At 40.3% G+C, this 11,080-nt stretch overlaps 1 protein-coding gene across 1 annotated transcript in view; it reads right to left on the reverse strand.

Annotated features, from left to right (window-relative positions):
• Positions 1 to 276: 276 nt before the first annotated feature.
• INHBA (inhibin, beta A) overlaps positions 277 to 11,080 on the reverse strand; it is a 15,329-nt gene continuing 4,525 nt past the window's right edge. The window contains exon 3 of the mRNA XM_009083804.1: positions 277 to 1,297. Within this exon, the coding sequence (XP_009082052.1) occupies positions 411 to 1,297 (887 nt within the window). The 3' untranslated portion in view covers positions 277 to 410. The remainder of the gene's footprint in view (positions 1,298 to 11,080) is intronic.

Below are 11,080 nucleotides of genomic sequence, written 5' to 3' on the forward strand. Positions count from 1 at the left end.
TGCTGCAGGTTAGATGAGCTGCTACCATGGCTTGAACTGATGGGTAACTAAGGGAGGGAACAAAACTCCCCTAGTAATAACTAATGCTTAGTATACTATGTGATAAGATAAGGAGCATACTGAAAGGAAGGGGAAATCCCCAACCCATACTGCCATTCAGATGTATCTTATTCAAGCCCAGGTTCATGAAGCTTTCTTCCTTTTTTATAGCTGATGTCTTTTCTGATCCTCCATAAGTCTTTTTATTATATATCTCTCTCTCTCTTTTCTCATTCTCTTTTGTTTTGCTTATATTTCTGATGATTGTTTCATTCAAAAAAAGGTTATACCATGTCTGGTCTTTCCTCTTCTTGGGCCTTTGATATAATTTCTTCTCAACTTAATGAGAAGGGTCTTGAGCACACATGCACCTACGAACAGCCACACTCCTCCACAATCATATTCTGTATGTCTTTCTTAATGATGTTCTGGCCATCATCATAGTAGAGCATGGACATGGGCCGCAGCTTGGTGGGCACACAACATGACTTGAGGTTGGCAAAGGGACTATGGCCCCGCATGCGGTAATGGTTGATGACAGTGGAGTGGAAAGATAATGATGAACCAGATGTTCCTGCTATATGGCTGGGGCACTCTCCTTCGCAATAGTTGGCATGATAACCTGTAGGAGCAATGATCCAGTCACTCCATCCAATGTCCTTGAAGCTGACAAAGAACTGCTTCTTGCAGCAGATGTTGACTTTGCCATCACACTCCAGGCCTCGTCTCCGCCGCCTGTGCTGGCGGTCCTCTGAGTGCCGGGCAAGCATCATCAGGAAGGGCCGATGTGATTGCTCCTTCTCCTCCTCTCCTGTGAATTCTCCAGCTTCCTTTTCTTTTCCTTCCCCGTCATCTTCCTTTTTCTTCTTCTTGCCCAGTAGCACCAGGCTGGCTCCAGTCTCTTGGCACAGATCACAAGCAATCCGCACATCCAAAGAACTCTTGCCCTGGTCCAGGAGTCTCTGGACACTGCTGGAAACAGGAAAGATGTGCCAAGTGCTCTTACGGGTGTCCACTGCCTTTTCCGAAATCAAAGTCTCACTCCTTTCACCTTTCAGCCCCCCATCCTCCATATCTTCTGTTCCTTCAGAGTTGCCTTTTGGCTGTCGCTGCTGTTGAAACAGGCGGATGGTGACTTTTGTCCTGCTTCGGTTAGCCTTGGAGATCTTCAGAAAGAGCCACACTTCAGCATGTTCCACCACTGATAATTCACTGCCTTCCTTGGAAATCTCAAAGTGCAACATTTTCTTGGCTGTGCCTGATTTGGTAAATGGAAATAGACAGGAAGAACTTGTTAGTATGTCTACTTGCATTCTGTTAAAGAGACTTCTGCTACTGTTGCCACAGGCATGAAGTTCCCTAGGTTTCCTACTTGATTCTTTACAATTTTTTGATTCTTCTAACCTTCCTTCACCTCAACCCCTCCTCAGTTTGTATTTTGTGAAGATTGTCTCTTTAGAAAAGTATTTATTTTCCTGTTGTTTTCCAGCATAAAATTTTAACTAAAGCATTTTGTTTTAGTAATGGTATAGTCATTAATGTAAAGCATCTCATGGCACATAAGCATCAGTGTCTGCTAAGAGTTCATTTTCTTAAGCTGTCTTTGTGATCACTGTTAGCCAAAAGGCAAAAATGGTTTATGATGGCAGTCCATATGTACCATACACATACAAATCTGTGCCTAATAGATGGTCAGGGAATGGAGTCCAGTCCTGCCAATTCTTTAGCAATATATAGGAAATTATGTGGGAAAGAGGTCTGCCCTTTCTCCCTCTGTAAAATGCCATTCTTCATATGCATCTTAATGTAAATGTCAATTGTTTCAAAAACAAACAGATGCTAAAATATGAGCCTCAGCTTTAAGAGGTGTGCAGTTACACTGTAAAGAATTGCAGAATTGCAGCAGGCAGACTCTTCATCCAGTGAGATGTTAGCTGTAGATCCTGTTCTTAATTTAACACACTGTACTTGCTGTGATTATAGTAATGGTGAATACACAGAGAAGTGAGCTAAAGAACTGTATAATTATGGGGATGGTTCTCTGGCATAATTGTATCAACTTGCTTAGATGTCATGATGATGATTGTGATGGTGAGGAGGTGTTTCTCTGATACAGAGCTCATATCCCTGGCAGGAGCTGGAATGAATAATGAGGACTGTTTAATGATTTGATCACTAGAGCATGAAAAAGTTAAGAGAGAATGAATTAGCTGGGGGGTGGTGGTGATATTATTTTTTTTATGAGAGGTACTTTTCTGTTTTCTTGACAACAGAAAAAGGCCCTGATGACATCTTTTGTTCTTTCTCAGCATGGAGGCCAGGATGGACTGGGGTCACAGAATTGCAATTCACGGATATCTGACCTTAGTGAGACAGAAACAGCATTCACAATTATCAATTTGTCACTGATATTCTTGAGCTACCCACATTGACCTGATTTTCTGTGCAGTAGTTCTGCTTGTCAGGGAACCAGAACTTTGCACCGTAAAAACAGCAAGTGGTGATCAAAACAGGAGTCGTTGGATGCATACAGGAAAACCTTCCCTCATCACAGCAAGGCTCTTCTCCTTGCTTCCCATTGCCACTAAGCTCCACTAGTACAGCCTCCCTGGCCATGTGTCTGCTCACCCATTTTCAGGTAAGACAGAAGTGGGGAAAAATCACAAGAAACTTCTACTCCATATTTACTTGCAAATTCAAGCATTCCTGATTTCTGAAGTCTGTAGACAGGCTGTACTGCCCTTTGAGCTACCTGTTGCTTTTCTTCTCTGTGAAGTACTGGCACTGCCACATTCAGCTTTGCCTTGTGGCATTCCCAGGTCAAAGAGACAGACATTTCTGAATTAGTGGCCAAAGGGCACAGGGTTTTGTTTTTGTTTTCCTTCTAAGTGAGAGTGTGAAATTGTAGACTTTAACTGTCACTGATATAGGAAAACACATGGTTTGTGTTAACCACTTCTCAGACTGCTGATGCCAGTCTCCAAACTGAGTAATGTTAATTTCTCAGGGAGCTACATGAACTAGTAGGACTGTGCCTCAGAAAAGGAAGTAGCTTATAGAAAAGACAAAGCAAGATGACCAGTACTGAGGCATGATGGACTTACCGGTTTTCTATTATTTTTTTAATCAAGATTTTTTCAATAATGACTGAATAAACATGTTAATCTGATCATACCGGCTAACACCATTTTTTTTCCATTCTGAAGACCAAATTATGGCAAAGCTGCCAGCTGTGTTGGAGCAGAGGTCTGGTGATAAGCAGTAATCTCACTCCAGACTGGGTTTCAAAGCATGGGGAGGTGTACAATGACATTCCTCCAAAGGAAGTCTGGCCCAAAAGGCTGGCTGACTTGTACATAGGAATGTTATAAAAAGTGTTCTCTATGGAATGGATACTTCTAAGGCCTGTGAGGACCAGCCAGCCTGTGGCTTCTTTCCCCCTGACTCCTAAAGCAAGCTTCCAACTTTAGCTTATCCCTTCCCTTAGCACAGTCCCAATAAACCTTTTCTGAGGGGGTCCTGGGCTTCAAGGGAACCTGAAGGCAGGTGACCCATTCTGCTTGCTGCCTCTACCCAAGGAAATCTTGGATGGAAAAAACGTTGGTTTAGACCAAGCTGCAGAAGGTGTTCTGGCACCAGCAGCTTCTTCCTAGATGTTCTCTTTCCCAAGAGCTCACAGACTTGTATACGGAATAAAAATGTATTACTGGGAATTATTCTGTATTCCTTAGTTACCAAGCTGGGCATAGACAGCAGTTCTGGCACTAGGAGGGATCCTGTGCATGTCCAGATCAGCTGTGCTTGATGCATGAGCACAACAACTGTGCTGGACATGGACAAGGGAAACTGGCCTGGTCATATGCTCTGGAGAAAGCAGGTGGGGTGTGCAGACCCAGCTCAACAGGGGAAGAAGCAGTATGTATGGCCCGTCTAATCCAAAAAAACAGGCAGCCCTGTGTTACAGAATAACCTAATGCTGTTAAGCGCTGGTGCATGGTATTTCCCATTCTGCTATTTCCATCCTAGTGGGAGCTGGAAACAGTTACAAAGTGACATACCTGCAACAGTAAACACTGATATTACCTTTTGCACTGGCCAGAAGCATAGTGATGCAACCAGTCTTTTTGACAATTATTACATGAAAGAAACCACACCTCAAGAACCCTCTTAGCTATTAAAATGCTCCTTTATGTGTGAAAGTTGAATTCTTCCTCATTACTAAAAATATTTGAACAGTACGGTACAGTACCTGAGTACTTGCTTTTTCTTCACTTGAGGGAAGTGAGCTTAAGCAAGGTAGCCTAAGACATACCCTTATACAGGGATAACAACCTCCCTATACATTGCTGGTTGCAATAACAGCCTCTCTGGATGTGGTTAGTTGCATTTTCACAACAAATGATGGATTAAGATTCTAAAGAAAAAAGATGCAGGAAGCATATCTGAGCCTAATATTTGTGAATGAAACAAAATTCCAAGTCCTCAAACCTGCATAGCTAATAAAAGGTTTTATAGAGATAAAAAAACACTTTCCCTTTCACAGATTTTTTTTTAGAAGGAGACTGGGAATGGTGCAAAGTTGAGGATAAAAAGCATGCTTTCACATTAGGGAAAAACGAAGCTTTTCTGAATTCTCTCCACATTCACAACTAGTTTGTTACAATCACACAGCACAAATGGTATGAATCCTGCAGTCTTTAAGAGGTCACTATGCTCAGACAAGCTCATTTTGAAATTAGAATTTGGCCTGGGCTAAAACTGAATTGAGACCTTTGGATCTGGCTTATTACGGTTACACATTCACTTTATAACAGGATCTTTATTTCCAAAGCATTCAGTGCTACAGTAAAATTAATTCTTCAAGTGTTCCGAGACAAAACAAACAAACAAACAAAAAACCACCCCCAAAAAACCCAAAACGCCTGACAACAAAAAAATTGCTGTATTTAATTTTCTCCAGATATTGCTTAGGGATTTAGCAGTCTTTCCTTATAGGTCTGAATTAGTGATCAGGATCAAAGCTTTGGAAAGGTATATCATTCATCTAACTGAAGGTAAAAAGGAGATTCCTGAAAGTTAGGGGTGGTATCACTTCCATAATTACAGTTCGTTTATCCTTCTGCCTTTACGTCTGCCACAGCTGATTTGCAAGGGTCTTTTTCTATTTCTAATCATCCTGCTCCTCCTATCTGACTACTGTGGAAAGACCCACAACCCAACTGTGGTAATGCCTTCATCACTTCGACGCTCATATAAGCAGCAATGTCAACAGCCTGGACTGTTATCATAGCAGAAAGAAGCTGAAAAAGGAGACAAGGGATTACTCTGAGGCCCCTTGGATAGCTTTTCCTCATCCCCCTTGCTGAAAACTTAGGAGAGGCCACCTCTCTGCTTTACTGCAGAGCAACGTCCCTTCCAGAAGGAGGCCTATGGCACTGAGGGAGCAGTCTAGCAGTCTAGCAGAGTGACACAGCAAATGCTGTGAGAAATGGTTAAAAACACAAGCCCTAAGAAGTAGTGCATATATGGTAAAAGCTTTAATGGAAGGAGTTACTGAATGGAAACAAAGTGTATAATCAGTATACCTAGCATGGAAGTTTGCTCATATCTATTTTTCTCTTCACTAGGGCTCATACACGTTTTTAGGAGAGAAACCTGAACATGCAAGCAGAGGGAGGACTGCACAGGTACCCTCCTCTCCACATCTGAAAGGGCTGTTCAGTGCTCACACACAGGACTCTGCACTCAGTACCTGCTCCCAAGCAGCACTTGGTGAAGGGCATGGTGCAGAAGCCCATGGAGAGATTGGCAGAATGTTTTAGGGCCCAGGTACAGGGGGACTGGAGGGGCAGTCCTGCATGGGGTAGTTTGTGCTGTGCTCATGGCAGGAATCTGCAGCTCCAGTGTGCTCTTCCTCTGAGCTCAGTATGGCTGGCTTTAACTACACACTTGAAATTCCTTAATTTTCAAATTGCAGCAGGATTCAAGATCGAGCTCTGTTAGTACAAGCTATATAAATATACTAGGTAGGGTCTAAGCTATACAGTTGAGAGGATCTTCTTATGAATAAAATGCTAAGATACATAAAAGGACTTTTTCCTTTTCTAAGCCATATGCTGTTAAATTATTAAGGCTGGGGTCTTTTTCATAATGAAAGTGATTATCCATTCTGACATTATAATGTGACTTATTCTTAATTTCTCTTAATACACATTATTTAAATTTTCTTTAGAAAAATATTCACTGTGCAAGAAGGTGCTGTCGCTTTAAATTTCTATGCTTCACTGGTGCTTAATTTTGAACCGTTTTTACATTATACTGTAAGTGAACTGTTTTTCCATACAAAGCAAGCTTTTTTTTTTTTTTTTTTTCCTTTTTTAGTTGCTAACTTTACTACTGCCTATGTTTAGATTTGGGGGAATTTGTACTGCATGCCAATCTGTAATTACATTCAAAAGCATCCTTCCCTTCACTTCTCATTTCCGTTCCCCAGGAGACAGAAAAAAATAGGTTACTAGAAAGGTTCTTCTAAAGAGAGTGAAGAGAATAGCATGGTTATTGAGAGATAATTGCTCAAAATGTTTACTAATGAGTGACCACTGGAGTTAGATGAATTGTTTGCAGCATAGAATTTATAAAGTGAATTTAGCACTGTTATCGTCTGGCAATTATCCCCTAGGCAGACTGATTATTACAAATGTCCTATTACCATGATTAGACAGTGGCCATTTCTGTGAATGCATTTTAGCATATGGATCACTGGCAAACGATTTATTCTAACTATTCATTACCCGTCGTATGTGACCGGTCATGCAGGTTGCATACTTTCGTTCTTGCTCCCTAACTGTTGCCTCTTACAAAGGGAGGAGAAATTATGACACAATTAACAAATACCATTCAAATTATGCTCACCTACCCTTTGCTGCCAGAAAAATGAGATTTTGTTGTAAGAGAAAAATAAACCAAAAAAAAAGAAAATCAGGAAAGGGAACAATTCCCCAAGCATTCATGGGGGGGAAAAAAGCAGCAGCAACTTCATTTAAATACATTTTCTTGAAAAGTTAACCTAAAGAGGCATTGACAAGGTCATTCAGAATGTGAAATAATTCAGTTCTGGTGAACCTTGACTCTCCTCTGCTATTTTGTTAGGAGAGAAGCACTTTACATCCACAACCTTGAGTTCTTTCCAAACTGAAAGCCCTTCCCCCACATGGTTTTAAATATTTTGAAACAAAAAAGGTGTTTGTTTGGTTGAAGTTTTTTTAACTTGATTTTTGCATTTACACTTAAAATAGTTCAGGCAATGTTTAGGGTCATTTGCACCAGTAATATATTCCAAGGTAAAAACAATACCAAGTCTTTGTCTTTAATAAAAGAGAGAACAGTGTTTTTGTACATACTTGTAATAATTTGTTGCAAATTCTAAAATTAAGTGGATCAGAAGCTGCCAGTCTGTTTTAATTAAAATATTTAATTTGTGTGCACTAAGGCCCAAATCCCAAGCCTACTAAAATGAATAACAGAACTTCCAGTTTTTTCCAGTAGACTAAGCTTCAATCCTAAATCAATGTTGCAAAGCTCTGTTGCATTAAACGAGATTGCTGCTTCATAGCCATATAGACATATCTAGATATGAGAGATCCTCAGCATGAATCATTTATATGTATGTAGTGTAGATACATCCTGCACCCAGGAAAACACATGAATACACATACTTATATGCAGGAATGATGTGGGTACAGCTACACAGGCATATAATCGTATCTGCCTTGGCATACCTGTATGCAAGGACATATGTGGATTTATACATACATACAGGCAAATGCATATTCAGATATTCCCAACTGCATTTGCATACAAAACTGTGCATGACTACACATAGAGATGGTACTTTCTGTCTCTCAGGTACCTTTTTCCAAACTGGTTCCTACCTTCCCAGATTTGTCTGTGTTTTCTCAGATTATTCTTAAACCAGCCACCCTCCCTGAATTCTTATATTTTGGTACAATCAAACATATTAACACAGAATAGCTTCCCTCTTCTGGAAGCAACTTGCTTTCATTTGCTAAACTTGAAATCTTTGATACAGTGAGCCAAAAGGGAAAAAAAAATCAAGGGAAAATAGGCTCATTTTCTAAAAGCTAAGGAGACTGCATTAAAAAAAGATGTGAGCAAATAAGCACAGATGATGATTCATGGTCACATTTCTCAGTTTGTTGTAAAAACTAATATTGATAATTTCTGATTTCTCTCTAGATTTCCAGGACTTCTAGCATCCATCAGTTTATCTTTTCCCCCTTTGCCTATTTCTTTTCTGCATTCTTTTCCTTGCACTTTTCCACTCCAGTGAATCTCTGGATTGTGAAACCTTTTAAATAAACTCGAAGAGAGAAACAAGCTCTACACAGAGAAGCTACAGATAAGCATAAAGATCTCCTGGATTCAGGATCCAGTTGGGCAAAAACAGAGTTTGCAGGAAGGCTGCCTTGTGTGGAGCAAAAAAGCCTTTGGAGTGTGCCCTCTCGTGGCCGTTCTTTATTCGGCACGAATACCTGTCCCATTAAAATCAGTTCTTTTCAAAAGAAAATTGATGATGAAATGGTTTAAAGAGACGATGCATCTTTTTTTTTTTTTTCTCCTCATGAACTGACAGCTTGGCTGTATAGGGCTAGGTATCTTCCTAGGAAAAACATGATACGCACATATATCCATCTGCACATGAAATTAGGCATTGCATGATGAAGTCAGTCCACCTTGAATTCAGTATGAAGTGGTACAAAATGGTAGAAGTGGGCTAAATACATGTCAGACTTCTCTTTTTTTTTTCTCCCCCTGACAGTTCAACTAATGATAAACCTTTGGATTTCAGCATTTCCATCCAGTAATTCCTATCACCTTCTTGAAGGCTGATGTTAGCAACCCATTCCATTGGTAGTTTAGTCGCCAGGATCAAATTCCCAGATCTGCCTAATAAGCTATCTACTTAAAATAATGAACAAGTTAGTAGCAAATTTTATGAGTATTGAGTATCTCTTTTACAGAACCTGTTGGATTTGCTTGTCACAAAATTATGTGACCCCTCTCCTCAAAAGACTATTTTTAAGACTTTGAAGTAACTGACAGAACTCTGGCACAGCTACACTCATAGCAGAACTAATCGAGGTTAGTAATCTTAGTTTGATATGCAAGTAGAAAATAATTTTCATGTTTTACTTGTAAGAGTGCCAAAGGACAGTAGGGTGCATTTGTAAACTTTTGCCCAATACTCACAGTCATTAGTTCTGCAGAGATCTGTCTGGATTTGTTAGCTGTGAAAACTACCTGCCAACTATTTCGCTGATTTCCTGGACACAACTACACCTGTGTTTCAGACAAGTTCACAGAATTAGTTTCCACTCTAATTGTCTGAAATCTGTGCTGATTTGAATTTTGGTCTATTTTGGAAAATAGCAGTCTCAACCCAGAGTCACATGCACAGGGTGCTTGCTTGTTCATTCACTCTGTTTCTTTGTATGATTGAGGATATGGCTAATGAAAGATGGAAATACTACATTTTTTATGAAGCCAAGTAGTAAATGTTGCTTTTGAAAGGTATGGGGAATGGCTGGTTTATGTCAATCCATACCCAAAGGAACAAGATGCCTAAAGTCTTATTTTTCTTTTCATAGACCTTTATTTGATACAACATGAGATGTTTCCATTCATTTTCATTGATTTCTTGTTGCCCTCTATCGAGGCAGAGTGAGTTTCACATTAAAAGCAGAGAGAACATTAACCTGACTGTAAGAGGAACATGTTTATTCTCTGCTTGGTGTTTAAACTTCATATTATTGCCCATTCTCACAGAGTGCAAAGTTGGGACTATCCATGTGGCTATATTCTATTCCTGTCTTTTCAACTCATTCTTCCTATATGACATGTCACTTTCCTTCATTTTTGCCTCACTTTCCTTAACAGGAAAAAAAATTACTGCTTTAATTTTTGAAACACAAAATTGCTGGTGCATGATTATTACTGCTTTAATATTTGAAACACAAAATTGCTGGTGCATGAGGGGAAGAGATTCCAGGTAGAGTTTACTTAAGTTGTTGCAGCATTGGTACCTGTAAAATGTAGTAGATCCTCTGATGCGAACAAGACACCAGATAAGAATGGCTATAAATATAGAATATGTTTCAACAGTCTGAAGTTACTCCACAGAGTGGAGGTATCATTTCCATTATAAGACCAAACCCTAGAGCTCAGTTTCTAGGCTGCTAATTGCTCTTTCCTCATCCCAAATCAAAGCCTAGCAGGCATGGGGAAAAGGGCCAGAGCAATCCTCCTGTCTTGGTTTCCAGAATGGGCTTAGTGTAAAGGAGAAGAGCAGCAGGGAAGAAAAGGCATGAGAATATAGTGGATGCCCCCATCCTTCAGTTGTGCAACTCCATAGTATAAGTATTCTTAGATTAATTTAGCTAGCAGCAGTAGGACAACACTATGTAAATCAAGATGAGTGATGTGTCAGTGTTTGGTAGCTGGTGGCAGGCAGGATCAGTGGCAGGACAATTGGCCAGTCTGGGCAATGGCATGATTTTTGCTGCTCACATGACAGCAAGAGCCAATGGCTTCAGGAACTGCCATTGGAGGGTGTCATACAGAGTAGGCATATATCAAATTTCAAATTCCTTTGTGTCAGAACTCAGGAGAGACAATAACATGTTTACAAATGATTGGGACTCGCACAGTGAAGAGAAACCGCTGCTCATGCCATATGTGTTCCACTGTGCTGAGAGCGAGCTGCTGAAAACCAGGTGGGGAATCCAATTCATAGATAGCTTAGACATTTCCTTGCTTCTATAAATTCATTTCTAAACTAATGCTGAGGTGCCCCTGCTTCTAATGACCTCTGGCATTGACACCTTCTGCCTGCTTTCTGAAGTGGAGGGGATGAACAAACTGAAAAGCCTGAGACTTCATACTGGAAGAACTGACAATGTGTATATTGACAAGGACTCCAGAGGCAAGGGCTCCTTGTACAGTTGGAAATCAGACAGCCAGC

The sequence above is a fragment of the Acanthisitta chloris genome, unplaced genomic scaffold (genome assembly GCF_000695815.1).
Source record: "Acanthisitta chloris isolate BGI_N310 unplaced genomic scaffold, ASM69581v1 scaffold1221, whole genome shotgun sequence".
Classification (NCBI taxonomy): domain Eukaryota; kingdom Metazoa; phylum Chordata; class Aves; order Passeriformes; family Acanthisittidae; genus Acanthisitta; species Acanthisitta chloris.